The 10841-nt window shown below is 54.2% G+C and overlaps 4 protein-coding genes across 4 annotated transcripts in view; all 4 read left to right on the top strand.

Annotated features, from left to right (window-relative positions):
* The window catches only part of L226DRAFT_593737 (rhamnogalacturonase), a gene marked incomplete at its 5' end in the record, with an annotated part of 3888 nt that extends 1586 nt beyond the window's left edge, over positions 1 to 2302 (top strand). Inside the window, 3 exons of the mRNA XM_067685621.1 lie at positions 1228 to 1375; positions 1432 to 1736; positions 1799 to 2302. Of these exons, the coding sequence (XP_067530769.1) occupies positions 1228 to 1375; positions 1432 to 1736; positions 1799 to 1862 (517 nt within the window). The 3' untranslated portion in view covers positions 1863 to 2302. The remainder of the gene's footprint in view (positions 1 to 1227; positions 1376 to 1431; positions 1737 to 1798) is intronic.
* A 406-nt stretch (positions 2303 to 2708) lies between these two features.
* L226DRAFT_470514 (lysophospholipase) lies at positions 2709 to 4814 on the top strand (the record flags this gene model as incomplete). The annotated part of the gene is made up of 6 exons (XM_067676310.1): positions 2709 to 3517; positions 3569 to 3705; positions 3763 to 3914; positions 3969 to 4220; positions 4274 to 4318; positions 4383 to 4814. 6 exons carry the CDS (start codon positions 2709 to 2711, stop codon positions 4812 to 4814), a joined length of 1827 nt encoding a protein of 608 aa, XP_067530768.1.
* Positions 4815 to 5591: 777 nt separating this feature from the next.
* Positions 5592 to 8762, top strand: L226DRAFT_539048 (uncharacterized protein). Its single transcript, XM_067681616.1, has 18 exons — positions 5592 to 5893; positions 5951 to 6005; positions 6065 to 6113; positions 6176 to 6225; positions 6294 to 6343; positions 6400 to 6539; positions 6598 to 6625; positions 6681 to 6780; positions 6840 to 6886; positions 6941 to 7032; positions 7083 to 7106; positions 7159 to 7215; positions 7268 to 7276; positions 7324 to 7406; positions 7462 to 7598; positions 7669 to 8092; positions 8156 to 8197; positions 8267 to 8762. Exons 1-18 carry the CDS (start codon positions 5652 to 5654, stop codon positions 8489 to 8491), a joined length of 1854 nt encoding a protein of 617 aa, XP_067530767.1. The 5' UTR covers positions 5592 to 5651; the 3' UTR covers positions 8492 to 8762.
* Positions 8708 to 10565, top strand: L226DRAFT_574914 (uncharacterized protein; the record flags this gene model as incomplete). The annotated part of the gene is made up of 5 exons (XM_067685122.1): positions 8708 to 9382; positions 9441 to 9546; positions 9603 to 9998; positions 10056 to 10321; positions 10356 to 10565. 5 exons carry the CDS (start codon positions 8708 to 8710, stop codon positions 10563 to 10565), a joined length of 1653 nt encoding a protein of 550 aa, XP_067530766.1.
* Positions 10566 to 10841: the final 276 nt, after the last annotated feature.

The raw sequence follows: 10841 nt of genomic DNA, 5'->3' as shown, positions 1-10841 counted from the left end.
GTGTCGGAGATTGTCGGAGGTATGAGCGTCAGCTGATCTCAAGTCACAGGCAACGAACTTCGCTCCGAGTCCAAGTCCTTGCGCTCTTTCCTTGCTCCCCTCACTGAGTCGCTCATCGATCATCTATGCTCCTAGCTGCCCAACATCGACATACTTCAACATCAAAACCGGAACTCTCAAGCTCAAGAGAGACAAAGAAGACTGCCTGTAACTTGTGTCACTGACTCCACTGATTGCTACGTCTCCGCACCTGCTCTCCTTGCCCTCGCACATCATCCACCCGCCCCCATCACCCACTATCTCACCTGCTCGCTCTCATATCCTGGACTGGTTGTATACCTACTTATATCAAAATCCTCACCTCACATCGTCCATTTACTCTCATCATCCGGTCACGATCGTCCACCTACTCTCGTCGCCCACCCTCTCACGTCGACCTCTCGCTCTCATTGCCCGCTCTCGCCTGTCCTCATGACTCGCTGCCCACCTCGCCCGCTTGCTCTCGTCGTTGGTCCGCCTGCTCTTGTTGCCCTGCCTGCCCGCTCTCGTGCCTGCCCGCTCGCTGCCTGCCCGCTCTCGTACCTGCCCGCTTGCTGCCCACCCGCTGTCCTTGCCCGCTCGCTGCCCGCCTGCTGTCCTTGCCCACCTTCGCCCGCCCGCTCCTGTCGCGCGTCATCTATCCGCTCTTGCCCGCCTCCATGACTCACTGCCTGTCTGCTCTTGTCGCTCACCTGCCTGCTCTTGTTACTTGCCTATCCACTCTTGTTACTCGCCCGCCCATCCTCTCGCCCACCTGCACTTGTCGTCTACCCACCCGCTCGCTCTCGTTGCCCGTTGTCGCCTACCCCGCTACGTCTGCACAGACACCGTGATTCCAGATTCATAGCGTAGCGTTTCTGTAGTAGACAGATATATTTGAGTAATGCACCATAATCCCAGCACTGGAAGTTCACTATATATCAGCGTGATTCATCAGAATTGCTTCTACCGTATCCGTATATTTCAGAGGGATCGAATATGTGTGGTGAGAGTACGTAGATATATGGATTATAATAGTGGTACATGTGATCCGAATATCAATATTGTTCACCCCCATCATGCATGTTTAAAAAACAGTCTCATTTTTGACTATCATACGAGACCATACTGGATGCCTCGCACTCCCATCACCCCGTTGCCGAACATTCACTATATATCTGAAATTTCTTTCGGCGTTTTCACTGGGAGTAATCTCGGATCTGGCTACGTTCGTAACGTCGTATTCGACAACTTCATCTCTCGGGGCACCGCCTACGGCTTGGACATCAACCAATACTGGTCCTCACAGACCCCCGGCTCAGGTGATGGAGTGCAGCTCTCTAACATAACCTTCTCGGTAAGTTGACTGTCGTTCTCTCCAGCTCCCTGGAAGACTCACCGACCCTTCCCCAGAACTGGGACGGCAATGTTGTAGACGGCGTGGCTCGGCCGCCGATCCAGCTGATCTGCGCGGATGGTGCTCCGTGTTACGACATCACTCTGACGAACGTCTACATGTGGTCCGAGACGGACGAGGCGATCGTCAAGTGTGAGAGCGCGTATGGCTCGGGCGTGTCTTGCATCAAGAGCGGCTCGACTCACACCAGCTACGCCGTCGTGACCTCAACGGTGACGAAGCCCAGCGGATACACGACGCCGACCACCATGTCTGGAGATCTCTCTACTGGATTCGCGACTGACGCTGCTATCCCCACTCCGTGAGTATATCCGGAACTCTATGGCGCGTTCCAAGACTGATCAGACGATGCGATATGTATAGCACCATCCCAACCTCTTTCTTCCCTGGTTTGGCCCAGATCAGCCCCTTGGCGAAGAATCTGTGAGAAGTTGCAGACGCGGCCAATCCCTACTAGGAACTCTCTTTGACACCCGATACCCCCTGCCAATGTATTCTGTCGCTGTGACTCAGCGAAGTGCCATACCGCTGTCAGCAGTCCCATTTATGTTCGGCGCGGACACTTCTCGTGAGAGACCCTGGCCCTCCTCTCCGTTTCGTGCAGAATGGCATGCACCCTTAAAACCGTCTTCACTGCGACGTCATCTAGTTGTTCCTGGCCTGAGATCTTATCTGTATTGCACCCAGAGGCCTGAGAGTAGTGCAAAACTGCTTCTCTTGCAAGAACATTGTGGCGTTACAGGCGCCGCTGCACTCCCCGCGTCCTCATGTCCGGTTCTGCAGATCTTACGAACGTTCAGTCAATCCTTGGTCATTGTCAAATTCTGCTCGAACGACAGGTCGCCGCTATCACAAGGTCGCACAACAGACCGTGAGAACCGTTGCCATCAAATCTCGGGCTCGGATCCCTTCGTGCGCAGCGCTCCCGTCAATGCGAACGCCGCGAAGGGCAGTCGTTGGCACATACGATCCTGCGTGAGTGTCCGTTATCGACCAGATTGTCTCGCGCGTTCTGATGCATCAATCGGCTTGGTCGGACCTGGTTGGGTCTATTTCCAGTCTCTGCTATTGAGCTCCGACCACTTATGTTCCATCTCCCCCGACCATGCTGGACATCGGCCCAATCAGCACCCGGACAATATTGTTGTCCCTGTCCCCCACGTGTGTCATCCTCCGGAGGTGCATATATGATGCCTTGCCGCCTGCGCTGGACGAACCCCGGTAGCCTCGCTTCGCTTGACTCTCGTTTCCGCGACCTTCGAGACCCGAGACTATGGGCCACCGTCTCAGAGTTATCACGCTCCTATCATACCTCCTGGCACTATCTTCTGGTATTTCCGCCCAAGTTGCAGCTGCTATCGCTTATGCGCCTACCCTCGAACCATGTCCTGCCGGCACGACGCTCGTTCGTGAGGTCGCTCACACGCAAACTTTGAGCTCCCACGAGGCAGACTACGTCTCAGGGCGGAGATCGCACGTCCTTCCAAGATCATGGGCAAACTACCTCCGCAATGTACAAGCGAGCACCCGTACCTCCCTTCCATCATACGTCGACGCCATACTCCTTGGATTATATGGGAAGGACGCGTTACCTACTCTCGGTATCGCGACCAGCGGAGGAGGCCATCGAGCAGCGATCTTCGGCGCTGGAGTGCTCAATGCACTAGACGGACGGAACAAAACGTCGGTACACGCAGGAACGGGGGGTCTGCTGCAGACCGCGACGTACCTCTCGGGCCTCTCGGGCGGCTCGTGGCTGGTTTCCTCGTTAGCACAGGCCAACTTTCCCACTCTTCCTGACCTAGTGTTCGGACCCGCGAATGCAGACGGAAACGGCTTTGGCGGATGGCTCACTCAGATCGACTTGCTGCAGCCAGGAGACGCCACCGTGACGACCGCGTTCGTGACAGAGCTCATCGAGGAAATTGCGCTGAAGAGGACGGCTGGGTTCCCGGTGACTCTCGCGGACGTCTGGGGTCGTGCACTCTCGAGGCATTTCGTCAATGGAACCACCGCCGCCAACTTCTTCGATGTGACTATTCCCCATGGAGCTGGGACCACGCTATCTTCCATCGCGAATACGTGAGCAACATGTACGAGGTGCATGATCACCTACTAATTTGTTTGTGATAGTTCAACCTTTGCGGCGCATGCACAGCCTTTTCCTATCCTTGTCGCCGATTCTCTCACAAGCCGGACCACAGGACAAGTGGTCACCGAACCTGGAAATGCCGTCCCGCTCACCAATCCCATATACGAGTTCAACATTTGTGAGTACAGAATCATCATTTCAGGTAGCGTTCGTGATCTGACATCGCACTTCGAAGTCGAGATGGGCTCGTTCGACCCTATTCTTGGGGCGTTTACTCCCACCAAGTTCTTGGGCTCTCCTGGGGATTCCGTCTGCGCCACGGGATTCGATCAGCTCTCTTTCATAGAGGGGGTATCTTCCGATCTGTTCAACGAGTTCAACACTTCAGTGAGTCATTCATTCGTGCAGGTGATGAGGGGTATGCTGACCAGTGCTTCTTAGGCGGAAGCACTAGCTGCGTCCTCTGTTGGGCCCATCATTGCCGCATTAGAAGTACTCTTCCCTCAGCCCGGGATTCGACTCGATGCCGCGGAAATTCCCAATCCGTTCTTCGGCGTCTCGAAGGCGACATTCCCCGACTCGGACCAGGAGCTTCTCGCATTGGTAGACGGTGGTGAGGATGGAGAAGTGACTCCTCTCCAGCCGCTGCTTGTCAAGGCTCGCGATGTCGACACCATAATTGCGATAGATGCTGTAGGTGGTGGTATCCATATTGCAGTTTTTCATGGCTGACGGTACCTGTTCAGCCTGCAGACACTCCAGATAACTGGACAAACGGGAGCTCCCTAATCGTACGTGCAGAATTCTTGAGGCTAGTTGATCTATGCTCAGCTCCTGAACGATCGATGTTTGTAGGCTACTGAAAATCGCGTGAAGCTCTTCCCATCGACATATTCGTTCCCTCCAGTCCCATCTTCCGCGAACACCTTCGTCGCTAGGAACCTGACCCGCCGCCCGACCTTCTTCGGCTGCGACAGCCCCTCATCCCGCGGTGATCCGCTCGTCATTTACTTGGCGAATGGCGGTCCGCCCCTCGGGGAGCCTCCGCTCACTAACACTTCTACGAACCAGCTCCAGTATCCTCCCGACGAAGTACAGGCGATGATGGACGAGGTGTTCGACGTAGCCACGCAGGGCATTCCGATCCGGACACACGGAGGCGAGGTAAAGGACCCTTTATGGCCTGCGTGTCTGGCGTGTGCTGTTGTGGATCGCGCCAGACGGGATGCTGGGATATCGCGGAGCGGAATCTGCAAGGCCTGCTTGGAGAGGTACTGCTGGAGTTGAGTATTATTGGTGGGAGAGTGCGCTCGGTCGGCGGCATGGATATCGAGGCTGTGTGTACTTCGGCGGCTGTTCTCGGGGTGGCAGGGCGATATTGTTTCTCTTCCTTCTCTTACCCCATGTCGCTCATTACCAGCCTCTCGATCTTTTTGACATCCAAAAAGGCATCATCAAGCAGATCGAGGACAGCATAGAGATGCTCCGCAAAACCTTCGTTATATGTCGGGCTTGGCTGCGGAGCGTATATGGCAGGCGTGGATGACATAGCCCGAAGGTTGCACATCTAGATGGCGAGGATGTGGCGGTGGGTACTTGGATAAGCGGGATCCACATACACTGTAGATCCGACAGCTGCTTCGAGAGGGATGCGGCGACGGCGCTTCCGCACAGCCTGCATGTGCATGCGCTTGCATTTCGAACCTTAGAACATAGCCACTTGATTGCATCCCACGACAGGTAGTTTGATCTGCAACTCTTTCTTCGGTTCCATCTTTCAGCAGTTCTTAGGCCTCAAGTTCAGATCGAAAAGGCTTCTCAACCTTAATGGCGAGAGGCGATCCTCCATCAGACTGTGTGGCGAATCTTTGAAGACAGGTGAGTGAGTACGTTGACTGTTTGGGCTGCGAGGGCAATACATAGCCGGCAGCTTACATCTTGTGGCAACACTATGGAGTTGATGAGGCTACAACTTGCGGCAACGCTAGTTGATGAGGCTAAGCATCAACTCGTTTTCTATATCAAGCCGCGCTACTAGGGCGTCTGAAAAGCCGCCGTGATTCACGCGTATAAGAAACCTGCCCTGACAGCGACTCGTCTCCTCGTCCCTCGACCTAGATCTCCATGAGGATGCAGCTCCGAGTCCCTTGGCTTGTGGCACTCTTCACTGCGGCTGCGATCCACGCTTGCCCCCATGAAGATCATCATCACGGTCATGGCCCCGAGCGTCGCGCCTATCCGCAAGTAGCTCTTGCGCCCCCCAATCGACCGCTGGAGTGGGGCGACGTGAACATCATTCACACCACTGATAGCCATGGGTGGCTTCTCGGGCACCAAAAGCTCTCCTTTCCGGAACCAAACTATAGGTGAGTCGCGCGTGCGTCCGAGTCGGACCTCAAGTTATTGATCTGAATACATGTCAGCGGCGACTTGGGTGACTTCGCGTCTTTCGTGACGCATATGAAGCAACTCGCGCTCGTGAGTGGTCATAGTTTCTCCATCAAACTCATGGCGAGACTTATATATATACCTTGCAGGAAAAAGATGTCGATCTGCTGTTGGTCGATTCCGGTGATTTGCACGACGGTGGGCTGATTGTGACTGAGACTAATTAGCCATCATTGACTAATAGCTGGCGTCGATATCAGGTACGGGCGTCTCAGACGGCTTCCCTCCGGGTGGACTGGATGGTCACGAAGTAAGTGTACCGTTCAAGACTCTCGGTATCCTGATAGGTGCGACTCGGTGGCTGAATCTTGATCTCAGAGTAATAAGTTCCTGTTCAAACTTCCCTACGATATCATGGCCATCGGCAAGTCAGTGACGTGTGTCTCTACTACATCAATACCCACCTGCTCATGACGTTGTTCAGCCACGAACTGTACATCTACAATATCACCTACGACATGCACAAGACCTTTGCGCCCAAGCTCAACGGACGTTACCTCTCGTCGAACGTCAACCTCACCGTTACCGATGAGTTCGGCAAAAATGTCAGCGTGCCTGTGGGCAGTACGTGTGGTTTCTATCATATCTATGTGCATCGAAGCTCACAAGCACGTTCCATAAGATCGCTACGTAAAGTTCAAGACCCGCAAGTACGTCGCATTCGTATCTGGTTGTTCCAGGGCTGTACTCACGCTCACCTCGCAGGGGTCGCAAAGTCACCTCCCTTGGCGTCTTGTTCGACTTCACAGGCAACGATGCCGGCACGATTGTTCAGAAAGTTGAGGACATGGTCAAGGAACAATGGGTACGGGTCCTTAGTTCTCATGAGTAGCTCAGTGCATTTATCGTGCGACTTTCGTCTAGTTTTCCGAAGCGATCAAGGAGGAACCCGACTTCTTCTTGCTCGCAGGGTGGGTATATTAGGCTCAGGCTCGGTTCCCTTTCATACTGATGGGATCTCGCAGGCACATGCCTGTCAAGACATCGGACCACTGGCCCACGGTGTTCAACGCTATCCGTGCCGTTCATCCTACCACACCAATCCTCATCCTTGGAGGTGCGATCCAAGTTCACTGTCGATTTTTTTCAGCACTAATCGTGACGTAGGTCATACTCATATCCGCGACTGCGGTGGGTGTTGTTGCACGTCCCGCAACTTCCGTATACTCAAGACAGCTTGCAGTTCAATACGACGGTCGTTCTATGGCTCTCGAGAGTGGCAGGTACATGGAAACAGTCGGTATGTTCACTCTGTGTGGCATCTGGGAACCTTTACTGATACGCTCCTGCAGGTTGGATGAGTAAGTGTCGCACATGTGTCAGACCCGAGCTTGTCTGAGTCAGTCAGGCGCAAATCTGGACCACAAAGGGTCCACGAAGAACCTCACCTTCTCGCGCCGGTACCTGGATACCAACCGAGTGACCTACGAGGTGTGCCTTGTAGAGTACGCGCCGGGCGCATCACCACCTCTGACGCTCCATACAGTTCCACTCGGGCCGAAGAAATTCCACATTCGACACCCTGCAGGGGAAGTCTATCACAAAGGGCCTCAACGACCTGGCCGAGCAGTTTAACTTGAGTATGTTCTACGGCACTGCGCCGCACGACTACACGCTCACCCGGTACGTTGTCATTTACCTTGTTGAATGCTGCCAGTGCTAACTTCGTGGCTTTACGTGGCTCCGACGATAGGGCGCCGTATCCATCAAACGACTCCCTCCTATCGCTCTACGCCGAAGCCATGACCTACTCACTCACTGTCAACAACTCGCGCGCGGACATCCCGCACATCATGATTGCGACTGCGGGCTCGCAGCGCTTTGATATCTTCGCAGGTCCGTTCACAAAGAACGACCAGCTCACGGCCTCTCCCTTTGAGAACTTCTTCTCGTACATCCCTAACATCCCGCTCTCGATCGCGCGCCAGGTCTTGCCCACCATGAATGGGGTGGCGACTTCGAAGAGGCGGCGCGAGCTTGACGAGGAGCGGTATGCGAGAGGGGACGTTGACGTGCAGTATCGGGCGTGGTTGGAGGAGATGGACCGCCGGGCTTCTCTGTATGGGACTGAGCGTCGCGATGATGAGAACGTGACGCTGGGATATGTTACGTCCGACGTAAGTGGTCTTGTTTCGCCAGTTGTTGCACTCTCGGGCTCATATGTACCTCTCGATTACTAGTCTTGCCCCGGGGTCGGCGACGACATCCCGCACACGCCTCTGGTACGTCCACAACACGGCACCCGGTCACAATTCACGGGATGTGCACTAACCTGCGACTCTGTGTGACAGCCGTTCTTCCCTACACCCGACTACACAGGCTCGGACGCTCCTACCGGTCTTCCGGACGACACGCCCATCGACCTCGTCTTCGACAATTTCACCCAAGACGACCTGCTGACTGCGCTGAACGCGCTTCAGGGCGAGAGGGTGTATACGGCTGTGGATGCGCAACCATACTCAGATGTTCTCGCGAAGGCCATCTTGGGGATATATGCTCAGAAGTACTGGAATTGATGCGTAGCGACAAGATACTTGCGGATAGGACGAGCGGCGGATCATTCACTAGTGCTCTGTCAGGCCGCATTATTCTGACAAAGATACCAAAGTTCATGTCGACCTGTCAGTGTGTAGTTACCAGTATATTCATTGATATCGACGTCAGGAGGTCGGCCACAGGTGCTGGAATATGGGGGACCGCGGAGAAGTTGTGTTTCTGGCGCTACGCCCGTCATGGGAATCCTCGGATTTCAGCCTGCACCTCTCTCATCGATCATCTCCTCTGCTCAAGTCATGGCGACTGTACTGCTCCCTTTCCCCCTGGATATAGAAGAGCTCATCATTGACCAGCTACCCGAGCTGAACCGACAAGCTCTCTTGTCAAGTGCCTTGGTTTGCAAGAGATGGCGTCCCCGCTGTTACTACCACCTCTTCCGCGTAGTCCGGATCCATAGCAAGGCTCAACTGGGAAAGCTCAACACTACTCTTTCTTCCAATAATAAATTGGGCGCAATTGTGGAGGTTATGGCGCTTCAACCTCCGACCGACACCCTTCGTTGGACAATCAACCCCGAGGTGGCAGACTTCACCTCCCTGGCTCTCGTCCTCCTCCTCCCACAGCTACCGAACCTATCTTCCATTAGCATGGCCTCTATCAACTGGAACGAAATCCAAAGATGCGCTAAGGCGTGTATTCGAACATACGCGCACACCGTACGGGAGTTGCGCATCTCCTCCATCGCATTTGCCACACTGGGTCGCCTCCTCGATGTCATGACCTCAATCCGTTCCCTCCGTTCCCTCCGTATCTTGCACTGTTCTTCCGTGAACGTTCAACAACGCGTACAATATTCAACTGTACTGTCATTGAAGCTTATGACCAGCAGTCTGCCTCTCTCCAGTCTATACGTACGTTGCTAGCCTCCTCGGAACTTCGTTCACTCTGATTGAGTCGCACTGGAACCAGGTGGAGGACATAAACATGGCAGGTGAAATGGTCAAAATCCTCCTGCACCTTTCACGCTTCACACTCGAGACCCTCGGGCTCCATGTGTCCCATGAAAGGAAACATGGTTCGTGCTCAGTACTCGGGTGTCCATGGTTGATCACTGAACTTCTCGTAATTCAGAGCTCCAACCTTCATTGTCCGATATGCAACGGCTCCGCTCTCTTAAGGTCAACATGACCTCCCAATTAGGTCAATTCGGAACACAAGAGGTCGAAGTCATCCGCAATCTCCTTGCTACCATCCCACATGGTACTCTTGCATCTCTAGAGATCTCGTTTTTGGGATTCCTCTCTTCTACTCCGACGTATGGGAGTGACCCGGTAACTGAGACGCTCAGGGCGCTCGAGAACGATCTTCTCGGAAAACGCTTCAGTGGCCTGCGCTCTGTGACGTTTATGCTGCCACTGGCAGAGAGAAGAAGAAGAAGCGGCACATCTAACCTATGGATGAAACTGTTTGAGAAGGGGTTCCCGGAACTGGAGAGACGAGGTATGATTAAGCGGGTGAATCCTCCGAGTGAGTCGATTTGGATGATAACTGGCTACAAAGAACTCATGGCCGTTGTACTCGTAGTGCAATCCACATATCAGGCAATCTGGCATCCCTTCAAAGTCGAGAGAATCGCCTTCTCCCCAGATAACTGTTGGATGGCCATCACTTTCGAGGCACTCTCTACCACGGTCGTCATTTGGGATGTCGCGGCGCGGGAAGCCATCTGCAAATGGAGTACACATCGCCCTTATCTATCGTCGAACCTCGCGTTCTCCCCCGACGGTCGTCTTCTCGCCGTACTGGGTGTCGATGATATTGGCCTATTCTCCGTTCCTTTTGGACAGGAAGTGCGCCAACTTCGCTCTCATGTAGCCGGTTCAGTTCACACTCCTGGGGAACTTCCTACCACTCTCCGTGCCCCCAAGTATTGCGTCGTCAAATGGGCTCCCGACGGTTCCACCATTGCTGCTGGCTCCACCTCTGGAAACATCGAAATCTGGGATACCAACTTGTATCATCATAGAGTACTGGAAGGTCACCGCGGCGCAGTCACCTCCATCTTGTTCTCCTCAGATGGGCGCAGAATGGTAACCGGAGGAGGCGACGATTTTTGCCTTGTATGGGATATGAACTGCCTTCACACTGGGGAGTTCGCATGCAAGCTTCATGACGAATCGTTCGGTAACCGTCGAACCCTGGAAGTTGTGGGATTCTCTCCATCGGACAGCAGCCGCATCCTGACCGTATCCAACCAGGATACTGTCCAGCTCTGGCATACAAGCTGCGGGACGAATCAGGTCCTTCTCCGGAGACACGACTACCACTCCCGGGTCCGGACTCGGACAGCGACATTCTCACCCAATGGAG

This window comes from Lentinus tigrinus (genome assembly GCF_003813185.1).
Source record: "Lentinus tigrinus ALCF2SS1-7 unplaced genomic scaffold L226scaffold_39, whole genome shotgun sequence".
In the NCBI taxonomy this organism is placed as follows: Eukaryota; Fungi; Basidiomycota; class Agaricomycetes; order Polyporales; family Polyporaceae; genus Lentinus; species Lentinus tigrinus.
This window is presented reverse-complemented; position numbering and strand designations above follow the sequence as displayed.

What these genes read in the sequence shown, in the direction of transcription:
- L226DRAFT_539048 (XM_067681616.1), top strand. Translation starts at nt 5,652, where the DNA reads ATGAGGATGCAGCTCCGAGTCCCTTGGCTTGTGGCACTCTTCACTGCG. An exon ending in TGTCAGCGTGCCTGTGGGCA is followed by an intron (nt 6,540 to 6,597) that starts GTACGTGTGGTT and finishes ACGTTCCATAAG; the next exon opens with ATCGCTACGTAAAGTTCAAG. An exon ending in TACTCATATCCGCGACTGCG is followed by an intron (nt 7,107 to 7,158) that starts GTGGGTGTTGTT and finishes GACAGCTTGCAG; the next exon opens with TTCAATACGACGGTCGTTCT.